Below are 21,474 nucleotides of genomic sequence, written 5' to 3'. Positions count from 1 at the left end.
ATGGAGCTCTGGGGCCCCGATTGCCGAGACGTGCGGTGCTGTGGATTTTGCCGCAAGAAGTCTGTCCTTGCAGCAACAGGAGTACCGGCCGCAGCGAGCGTAATCTCAGGACTTGTGCCAAGTGTGCTGCAGCTCCATTCAGTAGACCAGTGATTCTCAACCGGGGGGTGCCGTGGGTATTTTTCATATTCGCGATTACCGTGAATTATTTATTTTATCCACAAAGCATAAAACGACAGAATCTGATGTCAAACGTGCTGCAGCCTCGCTCTCGTCTTAAGGCGGGACAATAACAAGGAGGCTGACGGCCGATTAAAACAGTGCCGTCTGCTTCAAAAGCCATCTAAAATGCGGAGCTGTCGGTGTGTGTGTCTGTGCCTGTGTGCGCGCGCGTGCGGAGTTAACAGGCTGCAGACTGCGAGGGAGGGGGTGGGTGAGGGAGATTCCTGAATGCAGGCGCGACACGTTCAGTGCGCAGCGAGCACGGAGCAGAGAGAGGATTTTAACCCGAGTGAACGTTAAAATGGAAACGTGAAGCTGCCGTTACTTCTCTCTGAACTTTCTCTAAAGGTGTGATTCTGCCGTTACCCTCCTGTTCACACCATGTGCGCGTCGTATGCTGAATTTATGAGATCATGAGATGAAATAAATGGTCAAATATCTTTAAAAACATATTTAAAAAATGAGAATATATGAATGAACTGAGCCACACACAAAAAAACAAAACAATGTTCAAACGCACAGATCACAAAAAGCAGGTGAGAACTCTGAACTTTAACAGCTGTTATTTTCCAAAGGTATTTATTTGTTCAATCTTGAGCTGAATGCAGTGTTTAAGCACAAAATGTGACTGATGAGGAGAAACAATTTCAGAAATGCAACAGAAACAACCACAAATCAGAAAAAGTTGGGACTGTATGTAAAATGAAGATAAAAATAAAAATGTTGCACCATTCCCAGTTTCTCCACTCACAGAAGCCAAATGTTCTTCCAGAGTTGTGTAATTATACTACAATAGTAGAATATAAAGAATGGGAAAAAAAGAAAAAATATATACAATATATTCGTCAATCGCAATTATTTGACAATCGTCTCCAGAAAATCCTAATCGTGACAGCCCTACTTGAGATCAGAGCGCAAAATACTTGAGGATTTTCGAAATGTGGTGTTTTCTGTATCGATTTTCTATTAATAATAATAATAATGATATTTGGGTTTTGCGCAAAACCAGAGGTAATAGCATTATAATATTATTTTGGTTGGTGGTGTGCCGCAGGATTTTGTAAATATAAAAAGGGTGCCGCGGCTCAAAAAAGGTTGAAAATCACTGCAGTAGACAGAGAGGTGATGCCGGTGTTGTGCGCTGAATCTGGCACAACACCGGCTGCAAAGCAGACACGGGCGGTGTGAGTGGCGTCGGCGGTTAACAAGCTTGTTAACGAGCCCGCAGACTTAATAAGCGCAGCAGAGGCAGAGAGCGGGAGAGGAAGGACGGCGCCTGCTGTCGATGTCGTTGCTGATCTGAGCACACAGATCTGTATCTCACATTCATTGCAGCTTAGTTTTGGATGTTGAAACCAGGACGTGTATAAGTAACATTACTAACAGATAAAATCAATTTCAATGCGGGATCGGCCTGAAGGCGGGAGAGCATCATCTTGTCCCTGACGTCATGGAAATGATACGGCTGTACAAACTGTTTTCACAGAGGGCTAAACTTTAGCTGCAAATTTGTCATTTTTAAACGAAGATTTCTCCGCTGAATTACAAATTTGGGCTTACAGATTTACTTTACTGCATTCACAAGGGTCTTATAAATACATATCAGCTATTTCTTTCTGAAATCTGACCACATTTATTTCAATGCAGGTCTACTCAGTTCTGCTGAGTGTCTGAGTGTTTTAGGACTCCTGCAATTGAAACACATCAGCTTTGATTTGTCAGCTATCATTTTGTCTGTCCCTGCTGTGTATCTCTCAGTCCAAGATGGATTAATGTCAGATTTGTCTATCTTACGGCTGGGGCTGCTGGGAGATGAGCAGAGCTGGTGTGGGTGTCACAGCGGAGGGCGGCTGGAGGTCCACATCGCTACGGGAGCGTGACTGTTTGGCTCGGGAAGAGCCATGGCGGCGAGAGGAGTGCCGGTCCACACGAGCACTCTCGCTACGACCCACTTTCTTACTGCAGGGAGGGAGGGAGATACAAATACAGACGAGAAGGACAGAGTGGAAGAAGGAAATTTTTCAACGGAAAAAGAAAGGGTGAAAGACAGGTGTAATAAGAGGAACTAAGTAAAAGGATAAAAATGGTGAAAGGTAGTAGAGCTGAAATGAAAGTCAGTGTGTGGGTAGACACCTATGCAAATAAAGAGGTTAAAGAGGATGAGGTGTTAATCTGAAACAACACGATAATAAAGTGAGTAAAAAAAACAAAACAAAATCACAATAGTGAAATTAAAAGCTAGAGGAAGAGACAAAACAATGGCAGTATGCATGATGGGACACGCATACTGTATATTTGTTCAACAATGGACAACTAACATCTGAAACATTGTTAAAAGTTGTCACTTTACCTACATTTAGCAATATTGAGTTAAGCCAATCCACAACAGTACATTTAGTGAGTTAGCCATGCATTGCCACTACGTAGTGATTCTGTCAGGTGGTCATAGTCAAGCAACTTTAACAAGAATTGATGCCGACAGTTCTCCAATTTCACACACCGTGCAGAAACATCCTCTGAACACTCTACTGATCACAAACAACAAACTTAGTCAACATCCTTCGCAACCAAGTGAATGATACTTAGCCGTGTTGGTGTTGTGTGTGAGCTAAGGAGTGCATGGTGAACGTGTGAGCGTATCAGTATGAGGCCTGAAGCATGTCCATGACTGTCAAGGCGCTGACACCCACCTTGTCTTCCGTCTGCAAAAACACGGGACACCACATTGTTACACAACCGAACTCAGCCTCGAAACAACTGCAAGCTACAGTAACAACAATCAACTTCACGCTCCGACACATTACACTGCTATAACCATTGCTAGCATAGCATGCTAAATGCAACAACAAAGCCCCTGGCACAACATGTACAGTGTATCATAAAAACTGTACTTACCCTCTTTGACTTTTGCATGTTTTTTATACTAAAGTAAAGAATAAAAAGTTAATGGTTCTTTATACAAAATCATTCATAAGTATACTCCATAAACTGAATGCACATCTATAAATGATCTACATCAAAAAATATAAATTTGATGGCATAATTATTCATCATTTTTAACACTTAATAGAGAATAAATTGTCATATTTTCTAATGTACAAGTTGCACCGGTTTTAAAAAAAAATGCCTCTTGAAGAGAAAAAAAAAAACACATTTAAGTCACATTGGAGTATAAATCGCAACTTTTTTCTTTATCATCAGCTCTTTAATTTGGGATTTTGTTGTAGTGTACTTATTACTGGAATTTATTCTTTTATTATTATTACAGGTTTTTTTTTTTTGTTTATTGCTTTGTTTCCTCCCTTACCAAAAAATAGTACTGATAAGTATATAAAAAGTAAACTGGAAGTATACTTGAAACATACTTGCATGTACTACTTTTTGGTAAGGGCTGTGAATGTCCTACATAAATAGTTACTAAAAGGCCTCATAAAAAAGTATCCTCCCTGCCTGCATGCCAAAATCAAACTGCATCAATTTTGAATTTTGACCAATTTCATTGATGGCGGTACAGCTGGTGCAAGAACCAGCACATCCAGTAGGTGACGAGTGTGCTTTGGCCAAAGAAGGGCATTGACAACCACAATTTGCTCGGTGTCACTCACACACAGTATGCATGTTTATCATATCACGCTACCACCGTGCAGTACACTGTATTCAACACGGAAACAAGATTCCTTTTAAAAATATCTGATATTTTCAGTTCCTCACTTGGTATGCAGGTGCTGTATGTGTCGTTTTTCAGGTTTGAAATTAATGACATTGTATGTGCCCGTTTCTAAGGAGAAAAACAAGGATGATTTCAAGGATGATAAACTAATGTTTTTTATGGGGTCTAATTATTATTATGAATAACAAATGTATAATTTTTGGGTATATACAGTGAGCAAAATAAGTATTTGAACACCCTACGATTTTGCAAGTTCTCCCACTTAGAAATCATGGAGAGGGTCTGAAATTTTCATCTTAGGTGCATGTCCACTGTGAGACACATAATCTAAAAAAATATCTGGAAATCACAATGTATGATTTTTTAATAATTTATTTGTATGTTACTGCTGCAAATAATTATTTGAACACCTACCAACCAGCAAGAATTCTGGCTCACACAGACCTGTTAATTTTTCTTTAAGAAGCCCTCTTATTCTGCACTCTTTACCTGTATTAACTGCACCTGTTTGAACTTGTTACCTCTATAAAAGACACCTGTTCACTCCAACCTGTTCACCATAGCAAGACCAAAGAGCTGTCTAAGAACACCAGGGACAAAATTGTAGACCTGCACAAGGCTGGGATGGACTACAGGACAACAGGCAAGCAGCTTGTTAGAAGACAACAACTGTTATGATTATTTATTAGAAAGTGGAAGAAACACAAGATGACTGTCAATCTCCCTCGGTCTGGGATTCCATGCAATATCTCACTTTGTGGGATAAGGATGATTCTGAGAAAGCTCAGAACTACACAGGAGGACCTGGTCAATGACCTGAAGAGAGCTGGGACCACAGTCACAAAGATTACATTAGTAACACATGATGCTGTTGTGGTTTAAAATCCTGCAGGGCAGCAAGGTCCCCCTGCTCAAGCCAGCACATGTCCAGGCCAGTTTGAAGTTCACCAGTAACCATCTGGATGATCCAGAGGAGGCATGGGAGAAGGTCATGTGGTCAGATGAGACCAAAATAGAGCTTTTTGGAATCAACTCCACTTACCATGTTTAGAGGATGAGAACAACCCCAAGAAAACCATCCCAACCGTGAAGCATGGGGGTGGAAACATCATACTCTGGGGGTGCTCTTCTGCAAAGGGGACAGGACGACTGCACCGTACAGCCAGGGCAACTAAGGAGGGGCTCTGCAAGAAGAATTTCAAAGCCCTGGAGTGGCCTGGCCAGTCTCCAGACCTGAACTCAATAGAAAATCTTTGGAGGGACCTGAAACTCCAAACCTGCAAGATTTGGAGAAGACCTGTATGGAGGAGTGGACCAAAATCCCTGTTGCAATGTGTGAAAACTTGGTCAAGAACTACAGGAAATGTCTGACCTCTGTAATGGCAGACAAAGGCTACTGTACCAAATATTAACATTGATTTTCACAGGTGTTCAAATACTTATTTGCAGCAGTAACATACAAATAAATTATTAAAAAAAAATCATACACTGTGATTTCCGGATTTTTTTTTTTTTTTAGATTATGTCTCTCACAGTGGACATGCACCTAAGATGAAAATTTCAGACCCTCTCCATGATTTCTAAGTGGGAGAACTTGCAAAATCGCAGGGTGTTCAAATACTTATTTTCCTCACTTTAAGTCACACCTGGAGTACAAGTTGCAGGGCCTCCCAAACTAGTAAAAACAAGCTGTGATTTATACTCTGGAAAATACAGTACTACACTGAGATTAAATTGGATTTACTGTAGATGAGGTATATGAAAAATACAACTGCACCTTTGAGTTTAACTCAAATCAATCAGTAAGAAATTTAACACGTCTGGCACAGCAACTTTCATTGGCCACTAAAGGTTGTAACTCCTGCGGAATTGCTGCGATGTGTTGGCAGCCTCCCTCACTCATCTCATTCATACTCAGTCAATCTGTTTTCAAGGACATCTGCTCAAGACAGATTTACCACACTGTGGCATCTCTGTGTGCCCTCCTTTCTGGTCCTGTCATGGGTTGCCTGGCATTTCTACACCTGAAACTCTACCACATCCAAAAAGCAAAAATGTTTGGAAATGTACAGATGTGAGTGGGAAGAGTCGAACCCCTGGCTTGACAGTGTTAGTGGCAATGAGGCAAACAAGTATTTTAATTTTTTATTTCCTCTTAAAGTAAAAATGTCTTCACTTTAAAGGCTAATATTTATGTTTATTATTGCACTCTTCAGTGACTGCACAATTTATCATTAACAGTTTCGTGTTAATAAAGCATTTAAAGCTTTAAGTATGACTAAATGCTTTTTTTCAAAATTAAATATTCCACTACTTGGTTGGTGGTAGTGGCCCTGAGGAGCTGTGGTGGGCGTTCTTTATTTTCATTTTTGAAAGGTGGAAACCCTAAACACTGCCCAATGCACATTATAATGCAATATGAGAAGCACCAGTCTCTTCATGAAAGTTTTGAACGTGCCCAAACCGCTTCACTCTCACCAAGATGCACATTCATAATGCAGCTGCTCTGCAATAGGTCTTGTGCTTCCCTGGTAAAACATGCATGCACATCACATCATTGTGTCATCAGTGACCAGCTTGATAAGTTAGTATTTTGTGCTTTACATTTTTATGTAATATTAATCACATTTGAAAATTTTTTGATGATGAAATAAAACAAATGTGCAAAGAAGCCAGATTTTTTTTTTTAAATCCAATGTGATAAAATAATAAAAACATGTAAAAGCCAAGAAGGTTCATACTTATAGGCACTGTAACTGCACACACTGTAGAGACAAGCAGGACAAAGGACGCTGGCCTGGCACCAATAGTCGCAGACAACGTGAAAAGCACACAGGGAAAACAGCAAACAAACAAATTAAAAAAAAAAGAAAACATCACTGTTTGATGAACAACTAAATGAAACAATGTAGAGATTACTTATGCTTCATAATTCATAGTTATGGACAGGGTATCTTAGATATTAGATATTTATAAGGTGATAAACAATGGAGACTCCAATATTCATAGGAGGAGGAGTTTTATATCTGAGGACATTGAATATCTTCCAAAGTTAAAATTACAGGCTGTACAGAGAGTTCAGAAAGTGGACTATGATGGCCCTGATAGTGGACAAGGAGCTTTTATTTGAGGAATTTGTGATCAGGTGACTCACCATTTGTGGTCTAGTGACCCTCGGCTTACAGAGGAAACAAAGCACTTTGTTTCTTTAAACGTCCTGCTGTAGTTATGTCGGGTGATGGCTCCATCCTGACAGATGTCTCTGCTGAACTGTCATGTTGGGGATGTTACTTTGAGCACTTGTTTAAAGCAGATCCTTCTGTTGGGATGTTAGAAACCTCTAGTGCAATGCCATGCCATGATTGCAGAACATGGAAAAGCTGAGTGAGGTGTCGGGGTGTATTTGTATGCAATGACAAAGTGCTGAACTTGAAGAGACATTCATTTACCTCAGTAGCGACATTAATGTCACTGAGTCCTGATCCTTTGAGATCAGGAGACACCTGGGAAGAGTTTATGGAGTCATGAGGGCACTGTGCAGAGATGTTTAGTGATGCAGACATCTTTGCATGAGAATAAAGGTCCAAGTGTTGAGGATCCTGGTGCTTCCTGTCTTACTCTATGGTTTTAAGACTTGGACACTAACCAGTGATTAGATATCTTTAGTACTAGGTCTCTTTGAAGGATCCTTTGGTACACTGCAATGACTTTATGTCAAATGAGCAGTTACTGAGGTAGACTCAGAAGAAGTGTATGACAACAGTTATGGCATTTTTACCTTGTGGTGTGTTTCTCTAGGCAAGAGCCAACACACAAGTACCTCAGTGTTGTGGACACCATTAACTAGAAATGGCCAAGGAGATGCCATTGTACCTAGCTGCACCAGATAGATGGTATTTTGCAAAGGTGGGGGATGGAATGGTTGGCAGCCTGGGTAGTTGCCAGGCACGGTCCAAGGCAGTTCTAAAGTATGGTGGAAGCACCGACTCAAAATGTAGAAATTGCAAAAAACAAAACAAAACAAAAACAAACAAAAAACCCTATTGCAGTAAAGTCTAATCATTTCTGTATCTGGTGAAATATTTATTATATTATCATAAGGAAAAAATGTTTGCTCTATAGAAATTTTCAAGATAGAATGCCTCATCTGTCCACATGACAACATAAGTGCAACAATTACACAAGTGCCTCAAACTAGATGACATCACCAACGCATTGTCTACCTGAAGACATATTAAACAAGATGATCACAAATGCAAAAAGAATGCAACAAAGAGCGCAATTAAGCTGTGTTTCAAACACTTGATGTAAACCACGACACCCACAAAAAGCACAGGAGAGAACATAGTTGGAGAACAAATGTACCACTGAAAACAGAAAATAGAAGGCATAGCACAAAGGAGTAGAAAGGCAAAGGGCTGGAGGGGAAGACTGGGTCGGAGTTCACCTGGTAAGGGTCATTCTCAAAATTCCAGGTTCTGTTAGCTAGCTAGCAGGTGGCATGACAAAAGCTAGCACACAGCAGGGACAGACTGCTGGGAGAGTCTTACCAGGCTCCCTCAGCGCGAGCACTGCAGGCATTTCTTATTTTTCCTAAACTAAAGATGGCCGTTGTGGCTACCCGGTTTTGCAGACCAAACGCTCCCCCCTAAAAATTGGTCCGCCTTTCCTTCACTGCGCATGCATCATTTCGGACCACAGCAGCATCATTTCTGAGTGTCAGCCGCGGTGCACTGATTATCCCCTCGTTTCTGCTTAAAACTGCACTCCAGTCATCTATCTCAGCGACAGATATCTGAAGCTTTTGTACAACAATCGTTTCCACATAAATTCAGCATTATTTCATAATAAAAGACAGGGGAAGCGATCAGAGCGCCACAGCTGCTGCTACGCCTACATCATTTCAGAGCGTCAGTAACGACTCACTGATTATCGCCTTGTTTCTCCTTAAAACTGACTTTAGAATGATTTAAGAGGTTTTACTTTGTCATCTGATGGTTAATAATCACATTATTCCCTTTCATTGCTTTGGGTGCAGAGACTCAGTCTCAGACGTGCTGCTGTGGTCCCAAATGAAGCATGCGCAGTGAAGGCACGGCAGACTAGTTTTTTTTTTTAGAGGGGACCGTTCGCTCAGTGATACTGGCACTAAACATCTGTATCCTAACTGCAATCTGTCTCTAATTGTGTACCCTGATTTTAAAGAGTCACTGTGTTGCAGTAACTAACTTTTTTTTTAAATCCTCCTCACCTCTCTTTCTCTACATTTTCCTCTGCTGGTAGATCATTAGGTGTGAAGGGATCTGGGACGGAAAGCCCACCTCCCGGTCCAACAAGGGGCACCTCAGTTCCGTCTGACAAGGCTAGAGGTTCTAAACGATTGTTTGAAGGACCTAGAAGAGTACAAAAGAAAGACCTACTGAATTCTGTGATATATTCTACATAAGCAAAAGGTTATAGAGTACAGGAAAAACCCATTTTCCTGTACTCTATAACCACAAATCCTTAACAATCCTGATTCTATCTCCATAAATATATGTGTTGTCTATCTGTAAGTGGGATTACCATCAATATATAAAGGCTCTGGGCGGCTGGGTGTATTGATGTTGGTCCCTGAGCCATCTGGAATCTCTGTACTAGGCAAAGATGTTGAACCTCCACTGGAAACAGACTTCCTGCTGGGGAAAACGGGTGCTGCAGGTTCCGACACAGAGCTTTTGGTGGCAGTTGGACCACTGCTTTTACGCTCCTGACTCACTTTATCTTTATCCACTGAAGACAGAAAATAATGTCACAAAACCAAGCTCACCAAATCAAAGCACAGACAAAACAGCTACAGAATAAATGACTTAAAGAAAATACTCCAGTCAGTGAAAAAGGAGAGATTTTAGTCAGACAGAAAGGATAAGTATGGTGCAATCAGAGCAAGACGCTATCTCAGCCTTTTCTACTGAACGAGAGGGTTAGTGTGATGGGAAAACCCACGGGCCTGCATCTGTGTGGATTTTTCAAAAACCATAAAACAGAACAACCTCGGAAAAACAAAAAACTGCCACAGACTGTCGAATCAGGTGAGAATGCCCCCACACATTCCCAGCCAGAGTGATTTGGGACATGCACACATGCTTAGGAGATGATTAGTAGGGATGTGACCATTCTACAGGCAAAGTGGTGGGAGTTCTGAACGAGTGGTACCTTCAGCTTCCACTTTAGGTCTGAACTCAGCTGCATGGGGGAAAACGGTGGGACAATATGTTCTCATACCCAGCTCATTCATGGACACAAATATGTAAAAATGCTACTGTTGTTCTTTAAAATAACACAACAGAAATACCTTCATATTAGATCTTCTTTTAAGCTTCTCAAAGGCACACACACAAAAACACAGATACGTACTGTTGCCTGAAATCCAGCCGTGGATGGTCGGAAATCCCGCTCTGGGTTTGGTCCTTGATGGCTCATCCTTCTTAGAAATCTAAGAGAAGATGATGAAAAGGAAGCAGGATTGCAAAAAATCATGAAAAATTTAATACAAGTGCTGATGATATGCCACACAAACACAACAAGAGCAAATCACAGACCAAAAAAAAGATGTGCTACCACCGGAAAAAAAGAAGAAGCCAGAATGTCTCCATTGTCACATCGTGGCTGGCTGCAGTAAAGATAATTAACATGCTTTCTCAAAGTATCACTAGACAATAAAACCATTTTTTCCCACTTAAAGCTTTGTTATACAGTTTATTGTACAGATGTACTCAAAATGTTTGGCAACCCTCTATGTTAAGCACAGAATTTAAAATGCATGTGTTTTTTCACAATTTAGTTAACCCACAGCTAATGTGATGGTGGTTTACCTTTGCCAGCGGCCTCCTGAAGAAGCCCCCTCTAGACTTTTTACTTTCCACCGTCCTGGTCTTCACCCCCAGGTGCTTCATGTAAAAGGCCACTGCTGAAAAGATGGATTGACTACAGGAGGAGGAGGAGGAGAAAGTCATCATAATAACGGTATAAATTTAAAGTTGTGAAGTTTATTTTATTGTTTTGGAAAGATTTTTCAAATACTATGTTTAATAAAACAACAATTCTGGGTCATTCCAGATCAAATCACCCAGGTGTCTTAGGACCCATCTGGAGATTTTGGGTTCTGTGGGTGCACTGGCTGTTTGGGGGAATAATAAGATAACTGTTAGTGATCAGATATCTGTAATAATCTGATCTCTTCATTTACATGCACTTCAGTTATCCTCAGATATTCCCTAGTGTGTGGGACATTGACCCACAGCAGTGATTGGGGATGCTGCCAGTGCACGTGTTGGTGGTGGGGCTCAGGGGCACATGTCCTATGTTTCATGCCTGCAGGGGTGCCTGGAACCCACCCGTGGCATAGTTCGGTGTGCTCACTCACTGGGTGGTTGCTCCACATGGTCCATGTGGTTGCTCTTCACCTCCTGGTTGCACGGTGTATCGATCCTATGATTTTAGGTGTCCCCTCTCTGTGGTGCCCTCGTGGTTCCATGCACCCTACATAGGCGTGGGGCCATGTCTGCAGTTTTAGAGGCTATGTGGCACTGATCCTGTATACATGCACATAAAAATCTTTTTTCTATGATTATTGGCCGTTATCTGATTAAGAGGTCATGTAAACGACAAAATCCAATATGCTTTATCGGATAAGGACCGGTATCTGATTATGAGAAATCAGTTTAAGGCACCTGGATTTCTCTCCAATACTTAGATTTCTTCTCCTAATCAAATTTATTTAGTTGTTTTACATCTGCGCATGTGTAAAAGCAGTTGTCACTCACACTGCCAGAGGAACAACGGGATGTCCTGCTGTCTCATCAGACCTTCATTAGATCACAAAGTTCAGAGATACGTTGTGTGTCCAAAAAAAAAAAAAAAAGGACAGGACACCCATGTGTTCTAACGGCCCTGTGTGTTTCAGTGTTGTAAAGAGCAAATTTCTTGGTGATCTACAGACATATATATTAAAGTTGAGCAGAGTTTCCTAAAACCATGACATCATATTTCGCACGAGAGAGAGAGAGAAAGAGAGAGAGAGAGAGAGAGAGACCTTTTTTCAATCTATGCTATTTCTTCAGGAGCTGCCCTTTCTTCTTTCTCCACTAATCCAACTAATGAACAGAGGTCATACAAACCTGGTTTTATTCAAATTATCGGATTACTGAAGTGCATGTAAATGCAAGAGATCAGATTATTACAGATATCTGATCAATAACAGTTATCTGATCATTATGGTCATGCAAACGTGGCCGCTGATGAAACTTCTCACAATCCTTCATGACTAGCGATATCACACACGTCACATCTATCATACTCTGCATATTGATTCATAGCTTTTCCACATACATATACAAATATGCATTCATGCAACTCACGTGCACTTGATATGCCCTGCTACTCTTGTAAAATTACACACATTTTTATGACTGCAGTCATTATCATAAGCAGCTCCCCTATTAAACTTTTATTTCCTTTGTTTCTTTTCCATTTGTGCTTCCACACTGAGTTGGTGTTGTTTTAGACACCGTTTTCACTGTCACACTCACTGTTGTGTCACTGTTAATCTAATGGTTTGTTTGTGTGTTGTCCCCTTAGTTAATGGGGGAAAATGTGTGCAGAAAATTGTACTTGTAAACTGTATATAATCTTAGTGGTGATAGTCACAATCCCCTTAATAAGGCATTTACACCTTTCAAACTTTGTGACTAGGGCTAGTTTTTTTTCTGTAGAATTCAAGATCAAGTAAGAATTCTCTAGTGTTCCTCCTACAAGGCTCTGAAAATGGCCTAAAATTCAAAATGTAACAAAACACCTGTTTGACACAGTTTGCTAGTTTGGTGCAGCACCTGTGAGTGTTTACAGGGGAATCTGTGAGGATGATCTGGATCCCTCTGGGTGATTTGTCATGGAATGACCAGTCTATGAATCTACAAGTCATACTAAGGAAAGTGCAGGAGAGAAAAGAAGAAACAATGAAGAATAAGAGGATGTTACAAGCACTGCCATGTTTCAGGAGGAGTTTCAGTAGAAGATTGGGGGGGGGGGGGGGGGATGACAATAAAAAGGAGTCAAGGATGTCCAGTGAAGGAGGAGTTTGAGCAGAGATAGGAGGAGAAAGAAAAGAAAGACAGGAGGAAGAGGTGAGGATGCCCAGTGAAGGAGGAGTTTGAGCAATAATGGGAGAGAAAGGAAAAAAGAAAAGACCACAAAAAGAGGCAAACTAAGAACATCTATAGCAGGAGGAGGAGTTTGAGGAGAGATGGGAGGATAAAGAAAAGAAAGACAAAAAGACAGAGGAGGAGGTGAGGGTGCCCAGTGAAGGAGTTTGAGCAATAATGGAAATAGAAAGGAAAAAAGAAAAGACCACAAAAAGAGGCAAACTAAGAATATCTATAGCAGGAGGAGGAGTTTGAGGAGAGATTGGAGGAGAGAAAAAAAAACCTCAAAAACACAGAGGAGGAGTTCATAGACTGTATGGAGGAGTTGAGGAGGGAAAAGTATAACTTGCTTGGAGAAGCCTTTGGGTATGCATGCTTCAAAGACAAAAGTCTATGACATCACTAGTCACAGTTTTGAGTTTTAAGTCATGTCCAAACATACACCGGACACAACATCACTTCAAATCAGAGAGGACCAGAACTACTAATCAAGATAATAACGCATGCATGAAATGGATCTAATCGATATGCTCAACAGATGATCAAAGAAACTGAATTTAAGAACACAGAGACTGATCTCAGATAGTCTGGCATGTTTGCTGCAGACTTCAGAGACAAATCACCGCCACAGCACATCTGGCACAGGCTGCAATTACGCAATGCAATTTAGCACAAAAGTCATCACTGAAAAATTTAACTGCTAGAATGAAAGATTGGTGCACTTGAAGCCACTATACAAAATCTAGTGCAACCACACCCGTGTTTAGACAAGAATGCCAAAGTCAAATAAGCTCCACATATATGCATATATAATGACTACAAACACTCAAAATGTAAAAAAAAAAAAAAAAAGAAGTTCACTCACCACTTTTCCTCATCTGAGACAATTGTAGGTCTGAAAGAAAAAAACAAATGTCAGGTGTCTTAGTAGTAAAGAGGAGATAAAGACCTTTTACACACTATGCAACACTAAACTCACCTCTTGCTTTTAAGTGGCATTTTTTCTTTCTCGTGCTCGACTGGTAATTAATTGCGTTTTGGGACGATGGAATTTGAAGTGACTGAGTTTTTCCTGATCCAACTTATCGTTGACTGTTATTTTATTATATTCAGAGCAGACGCTAATGAACATATTCTATTTTTTGGAGAAAAAAATAAAATTAAATTAAAAAAAAAAAAAAAAAAAAATCAAAAAGAAGGAAGAATCATCAAAAGCTGCACATCTGCCTTCTTAAAAATAATAATAATAAAAAAATCAGGTTGAATTATTTTGCAAACTACCCTGTCCTCAAGACTTTCTACAGAAGATAATTTATCAGCTCAGGTTTTATTTCTTCAACTGGCTGTCTCTCAGGGAAATCCAAAAATGATCCAGCACAGCGGAAACGTCTATTTAATCATGTTTGTGTCTGATGCAACATGTAGGCAACAGTGTGGAAACAGGACACTCCTGGTTTGCTGTGAACATTAAGGGTGGGAGGGGTTTCCTCGGGATTTCCCCCCCAAAAAATCCAATCAAATGTCCTAGTCTCCTCAGTCCTGCTATCAGAGCGGCCAATCAGAGAGAGAGCGGGGGACGGGGTGGAGGTCACAGTGTTGCGGTCTAGTGAACGGGGAGACGGTGAATGGGTGCAGTGTGGCAGAGGAATAAACACATGTTCATCAGAGCATGAAAGGATGTTTTGTGTGCTGGAGATGCAGATGAAGAGCGTGATGGTCGCTCAGCTGAATGATGATGTCGGTAACAGACTGTTCTGCAGAATAACTGCTGCTTGCTGTCGGATTGGACTTGTGGATCTCCGGTTCATTTCTGTGCTTGACTTTTTTTTTTTCCTCCAGCCTTCTGACAAAATGAAATGAGACAGTCTCCTGCCCCGTCTCTGGCCTCCTCTCCCTCTCTATTCGACTCACACTTCAGCGGTTAACACATTGCATTTGGCCACAGGGTCAAGGACAGATTAACTTCCCCCCGGAGTGCTTGCTTTCTTTTGTACACAGACTAGATTGTAGATATCCAGCATCAATGCCCCTCTGGCCCTTGTACTCCACTTTGCTTTTCTCTTTCTTTCACTGCCACTCCTTCCAGTTGGCGCAAAGCTAGAGGAGAACCTAACTGCCAACGTGGCACTGCTGACTCCATCTTTTCCTCCCTGCTTCCTCAGTTCCTCTATTCTGCTCTCACCCAATCACTGCTCCCTCTTCCTGCTGTCCAAACCAATGAGATTATTTTTCAGCCTCTTTATCTATCATAGTTCTGTCTGTCTCTGCACTAGCCTGGTTATGTGGAGTACCATCAGAATAAATATGTCCAGAAAGCAGCCTTGTAAAATTCTCTGACAGACAAAATATCACAAACCCCCGTGCCCATATGGTTTCCTTTTAAAAAAAAATGCTCTATGCAGCAGTTTTCAGTTGCCTCCAGAAAAAAAAATGCTGCATCCAGCATCTTTTTTGAAAATCAAGTGCTTTAAGTTGAAATCCCTGAACTTTTCAGAAAGGCGCTCTGACATCACTACAGCACATTTTCAGGCCACCAATCAAGATGGAACAACTTTGATTTTTTTCCTTTCTGATACATCAATCAGAATCAATCAAACCAGTGGCAAAAAAAAACAAAAAAAACACCCTCCTCTTGTACCCTCATTGTACAGAAATGCTGTGTTCCTACTGAGGGCGAGTGCTTTTTACAGCTGTATAAGATAGTTGTTAGATATTTCCTGTTGTCACAAAAACAAATTGCAAAAAGGAACATTTTTTTAATTTTTAAGAAAGTGCAGAGATGAGGCACTGGCATGATATTTTTCTCACCATCCTCTCAGCCCTTTTTTGCTAGAAAAAAGAAAGAAAAAAGCTATATGGATATGGGTCCTAAAACAATGGAAAATGGTGAATCCATGCTAATATTGCCAGAATTGACTGCAGTTTGGTCATTAGACACACTCCAATTGATTAATCTTCATAGTTTTACTTTGTTGTAGAAGACCTCAGAGCCTTATGGGATGTTCATGGATGAATTTGAAGAATTCATTTCAGGTTTGCTTGTACACTGAGAAGGTTCTGATGGTTGTGGCTTTTAATCTACATGTCAATAGGTCAGCAGAGCCTTCATGTAAAGCTTTCCTCACAGTATTATACACAATTGCTTTCTATCAATTTGTACAGGATCTCACGCACAGTGGTCGAAACACTTTAGAGTTAGTTTTGGCTCGAAGGATTGATATTTCTGATGTTGAAGTGCTTTTGCTTCTTCCTGTCCTTTCTGACCATTGCTTTGTGAAAGTGGTTATATCACTGACATGCAAAATGAATGACAAAAATGCAGTGTTAAGATCCTCTGCCTTAAGCGATCTAGCACAGGTTCTTATCAGTTTAACTTCATGATTGTTCTACTGAAGGGATTTCATAATTTCAGTTCAGCGCTGCAAAGTCTACTGGACTCTTGCATCTTTGAAGGTTGAATGCAGGCACAATGCATAAATAATGCAGAAAAGCATTTTGGCTGTTGTGAATGCTGTTATTATGTAGTTTGTCAAGCAGAGGACATGTTGACGGCATAGTTTACAATGCTGGCTTTCAAGCATAGCTGAGATCCCATCACCCCTTGGTCACATTAGCTACAAGAGACAGAGGTCTCTTGGCACACTTGGTCAAGTTCATTTTCAATCAGAGTTTGTTTATTATAGCAACAAGAGGCAAATGGTGGCCATACTGCCAGCTAGGTGGGGCCAAAATAGATGAGAAGTCGATTTTATCCAAATGATGAGCAATGCAACACAGTGACTGTCAATCCAAGTGAAGGCAGCATGAGGTGTGTTGGTTGGTTGGTTGGTGGCTATATTTATAGTTATTTATAATAAAGTTCATGTTTAAACTGTAAAGCATCAATCCTCAATTCCATTTTTTTTGTCATACGCATTTGATAACAAAATTTAAGGAGTCCTTGTCATTTTTTATGTGTATATTGGCAAATATATCAGTATCATAATTTTTTTACTCTATAATATCAGTATTTGACCCCCAAATATCCATATCTGTTGGGTTGCATTTATAGCTTATCTTTCTACTGAAAATGTGACTGCTACTTTTGCTGTGATAAAACCTCTACTTTAGAAACCCAATTCAGATCAAGGATTGCTCACAAATTACAGTCCTATTTCCTATTCCCCCTTCCCAAAGGAAAAAGTAGTTGTGATGTAACTTCTTCCATATTTGATGAAGAATGATCTCTTTGAGCCTTTGCATTTGGCATTTAGAACACGACATACAACAAAGACTGCACTCAGTAAAGTGGTGAATGATCTGTTGCTGGCTGTGGCAGCTGACTGCATGTCAGTTTTACCGTTATTAGATTTAAGTGCAGCCACTGATATAGTTGATCACTGTATTTTGTTAGAAAGAATTGAGAAATACTTGGTCATTTGTGGTTAGGTACTTTGATGGCTAAGACCTTAATGTACAGTGAGTACACCGACTACAGGGGCCTGGCTAGCTGTAGAATTTTCCACGGTGCGGAGCCGAGTCTCCAATTCGCCCAGCCTGGCCTCCAAAGCTATGAATAAGCTACACTTATTACAAGTACCATTACTGCTAAAGGAGGCCGAGGAATAACTAAACATTTCACACCCAGAGCAGAAAAGTGCGGGAGAGACAGGAGAAGCCGCCATGCTAACTCGGCTAAGAGCTAGTAGCTACGCTAAGCTAGCGGATTCCTAAAAACACGCAAAGTGAATAATGTGTAAATAATTTAGAGGTGATTCAGCAGAAGGAGTGCTTTAGTTAAGGCACGTAAAGATTACACTGGGAAACAAATCGTAATCTAGATAACTAGATCAATCTAACTGCGCAGATTAAACAGCTAACAGATACAGAAAAACACCGCTGTGCTCCGGAACAGGAAGTGATACAATACCGCAGTGAGAGCCAACCACCAGTAGAGGCCTTGTCAGTAACACAATGAGATTGACCTGCCAAGTACAGTGAGGAAAATAAGTATTTGAACACCCTGCGATTTTGCAAGTTCTCTTTTTTTTTAAAATAATTTATTTGTATGTTACTGCTGCAAATAAGTATTTGAACACCTACCAACCAGCAAGAATTCTGGCTCACACAGACCTGTTAATTTTTCTTTAAGAAGCCCTCTTATTCTGCACTCTTTACCTCTATTAATTGCACCTGTTTGAACTTGTTACCTGTATAAAAGACACCTGTTCACACACTCAGTCAATCACACTCCAACCTGTTCACCATAGCCAAGACCAAAGAGCTGTCTAAGGACACCAGGGACAAAACTGTAGACCTGCACAAGGCTGGGATGGAATACAGGACAACAGGCAAGCAGCTTGGTAGAAGACAACAACTGTTATGATTATTTATTAGAAAGGGGAAGAAACACAAGATGACTGTCAATCTCCCTCGGTCTGGGATTCCATGCAAGATCTCACTTTGTGGGGTAAGGATGATTCTGAGAAAGCTCAGAACTACATAGGAGGACCTGGTCAATGACCTGAAGAGAGCTGGGACCACAGTCACAAAGATTACATTAGTAACACATGATACTGTCATGGTTTAAAATCCTGCAGGGCAGCAAGGTCTCCCTGCTCAAGCCAGCACATGTCCAGACCCGTTTGAAGTTCACCAGTGACCATCTGGGTGATCCAGAGGAGGCATAGGAGAAGATCATGTGGTCAGATCAGACCAAAATAGAGCTTTTTGGAATCAACTCCACTTACCATGTTTATAGGATGAGAACAACCCCATGAAAACCATCCCAACCGTGAAGCATGGGGTGGAAACATCATACTCTGGGGGTGCTCTTCTGCAAAGGGGACAGGATGACTGCACCGTATTGAAGGGAGAATGGATGGGGTCATGTATTGCGAGATTTTGGCAAACAACCTCCTTCCCTCAGTAAGAGCATTGAAGATGGGTCCTGGCTGTGTCTTCCAGCATGACAATGACCCCAAACACACAGCAGGGGCAACTAAGGAGGGGCTCTCTAAGAAGCATTTCAAGGTCCTGGAGTGGCCTGGCCAGTCTCCAGACCTGAACTCAATAGAAAATCTTTGGAGGGAGCTGAAACTCCAAACCTGAAAGATCTAGAGAAGATCTGTATGGAGGAGTGGACCAAAATCCCTGCTACAGTGTGTGCAAACCTGATGAAAAACTACAGGAAACGTTTGACCTCTGTAATTGCAAACAAAGGCTACTGTACCAAATATTAACATCGATTTTCACAGGTGTTCAAATACTTATTTGCAGCAGTAACATACAAATAAATTATTAAAAAAAATCATACATTGTGATTTCTGGATTTTTTTTTTTTTTTGATCTCTCACAGTGGACATGAAGATGACAGATGAAAATTTCAGACCTCTCCATGATTTCTAAGTGGGAGAACTTGCAAAATCGCAGGGTGTTCAAATACTTATTTTCCTCACTGTACTTGGCAGGTCAATCTCACTGTGTTACTGACAAGGCCTCTACTGGTGGTTGGCTCTCACTGCGGTATTGTATCACTTCCTGTTCCGGAGCACAGCAGTGTTTTTCTGTATCTGTTAGCTGTTTAATCTGCGCAGTTAGATTGATCTAGTTATCTAGATTACGATTTGTTTCCCAGTGTAATCTTTACGTGCCTTAACTAAAGCACTCCTTCTGCTGAATCACCTCTAAATTATTTACACATTATTCACTTTGCGTGTTTTTAGGAATCCGCTAGCTTAGCGTAGCTACTAGCTTTTAGCCGATTTAGCATGGCGGCTTCTCCTGTCTCTCCCGCACTTTTCTGCTCTGGGTGTGAAATGTGTTGTGTGTTGGGGGGGTGTGGCTGGATGTTTTGGTGTTCTTTTCTTTTCTTTGCTCCTCAGGTGGCATGGAAACTGATTTGTCTGTGGAGAAGGTGCTGGCTGAAGAGTCCTCACCCTCATGGACATCATGTGGGGCACCTGTGACTGGTGCTCACGTGCAGCCTTGGAGACTTTCAGCTGAAGCGGATGATTGGATGGCGTTCTGCTTTTAGGGCATGTGTGATTCGGGCAGAACTGCCGGGAGCTCGACCTTGTGATGTTCGTTTGTGAGGCGCTGGGGACCGTGCCTGGGTTTGACACATCGAGCCCGTGGAGCAAGGAAGGGTGAGGACACATGCTGTCAGCACACATTAAAGAGAGTCAGTTTGTCGTGTCCACCTGGGGGGTGTTTGTCTGGTGGTAGTGGGTCCAGGAGCGCCGGACTTCTCTCCTTGCGGGCGCTGGAGAGCGTGCCAACAGTCACTCCTCCAGAAGGACGTTGGTTTTGGTTTTGTACATTTTATTTAGGCACAGGTGAAAAATAAATTGTTTTTGTTGTTGGAACCGCTTTCTGGTTATTTTTAGCGCTGGGTTCTGTCTGACGCAGGTTCGCTCCTCAATCCGCGTCGACACATAACAGTAGTTCCCGGCCATTCCATAATGGACCCAGCGGCAGAAGCGGTTCCTTTTGTCGAAAAAGTTCAAGAACACTTGGAGAACATACGGGAGCAATTACAGCATCTCGCGAACCAAATTAAACAAACAGACGCCCGTGTTACGGAGCTTGCAGCGCAAGCCGTTCTGCTTCCTGCTGCTCCAGCTGCGGCACTATCGATACCGGTGCCGATAACTCCGTCACCCACAGGTTGGAATGCCGCAGTTTTACGAGGCGTATTTGTAGATGGGTTGGGTGAGTCATTGAAAGACGAGCTGGTAGTTCGTGACGAGCCAAACGAATTAGATGAGCTAATATCGTTGGTGATTCGTCTAGATGATCAGATGAAGGAGCGTGGACGCAAGAGAGGACGCCCATCAGAGCGGCTTTTTTCGTCTCGGGGCTTTCCCCGACACAGATCTGGGCCGCCTCTTCTTTGCCCCACTGAGGCTCCTCCGACGGGACCTCTGGCTCCTCCTGTTGACGAGCCCATGCAGCTCGGACGAGCAGAGATTACTGTATTGCCCCGACATGTAAACGTCAAGAGAAATAATGGTGACGTGTCTCCAAGTGTTCCGGGACAGGCAACATAACACACATAAAAAAAAAAAAAAAAAAAAAAAAAAAAAAAAAAAAAAAAAATCTAGCACGGGTAAATGTTTTTTTCCTTAAATAGGGGTTATAATTGTATGGGGAGTCAGAGGCGTATCTGGTGGAGTGACTGTTAGGCGGTTGGAAGTCTGCCTGAGCTCACGTCATTATTAATTTTTATGTGTTTTTAGGTATTTTCTGTTTGGGTTGTTGGGTCGTTTTATTTTGTTTTTTATTTCTCTACATCCCTAACCCCAACCTCACTTGCCCCAAGACCGTTTGTCTTGTGGGTGGTGGGGTGGTGCAGGTTGGCCACGCTGAGCATTCTCAGAAGACCTCTGCACCTAGGGGGGGGTGTTAGAGGCATTTTTT

At 41.5% G+C, this 21,474-nt stretch overlaps 1 protein-coding gene and 1 long non-coding RNA gene across 6 annotated transcripts in view; one reads left to right on the top strand and one right to left on the bottom strand.

Moving 5' to 3' along the window:
* arhgef1b (Rho guanine nucleotide exchange factor (GEF) 1b) overlaps window positions 1–21,474 on the bottom strand; it is a 175,646-nt gene that overhangs the window by 33,271 nt on the left and 120,901 nt on the right. For 2 of the 5 annotated variants that reach the window (XM_034174005.1, XM_034174006.1), the window contains exons 8-15: window positions 13,940–13,969; window positions 10,747–10,858; window positions 10,289–10,367; window positions 10,088–10,117; window positions 9,458–9,664; window positions 9,144–9,285; window positions 2,913–2,924; window positions 2,017–2,181 (exon numbers count right to left, since the gene is read on the bottom strand). In XM_034174005.1, coding sequence (XP_034029896.1) covers window positions 2,017–2,181; window positions 2,913–2,924; window positions 9,144–9,285; window positions 9,458–9,664; window positions 10,088–10,117; window positions 10,289–10,367; window positions 10,747–10,858; window positions 13,940–13,969 — 777 coding nt within the window. The remainder of the gene's footprint in view (window positions 1–2,016; window positions 2,182–2,912; window positions 2,925–9,143; window positions 9,286–9,457; window positions 9,665–10,087; window positions 10,118–10,288; window positions 10,368–10,746; window positions 10,859–13,939; window positions 13,970–21,474) is intronic. The other 3 variants (XM_034174007.1, XM_034174009.1, XM_034174010.1) reach the window with 3 other exon arrangements.
* Window positions 7,113–18,031, top strand: LOC117513775. The gene is made up of 3 exons (XR_004561711.1): window positions 7,113–7,540; window positions 8,497–8,502; window positions 18,021–18,031. It is a non-coding gene; the product is annotated as an uncharacterized LOC117513775 (long non-coding RNA).

The sequence above is a fragment of the Thalassophryne amazonica genome, chromosome 7, assembly GCF_902500255.1.
Source record: "Thalassophryne amazonica chromosome 7, fThaAma1.1, whole genome shotgun sequence".
NCBI classification, from domain to species: Eukaryota; Metazoa; Chordata; class Actinopteri; order Batrachoidiformes; family Batrachoididae; genus Thalassophryne; species Thalassophryne amazonica.
The sequence above is the reverse complement of the archived record's forward strand: the minus strand, read 5'-3'. Positions and strand labels throughout refer to the sequence as shown.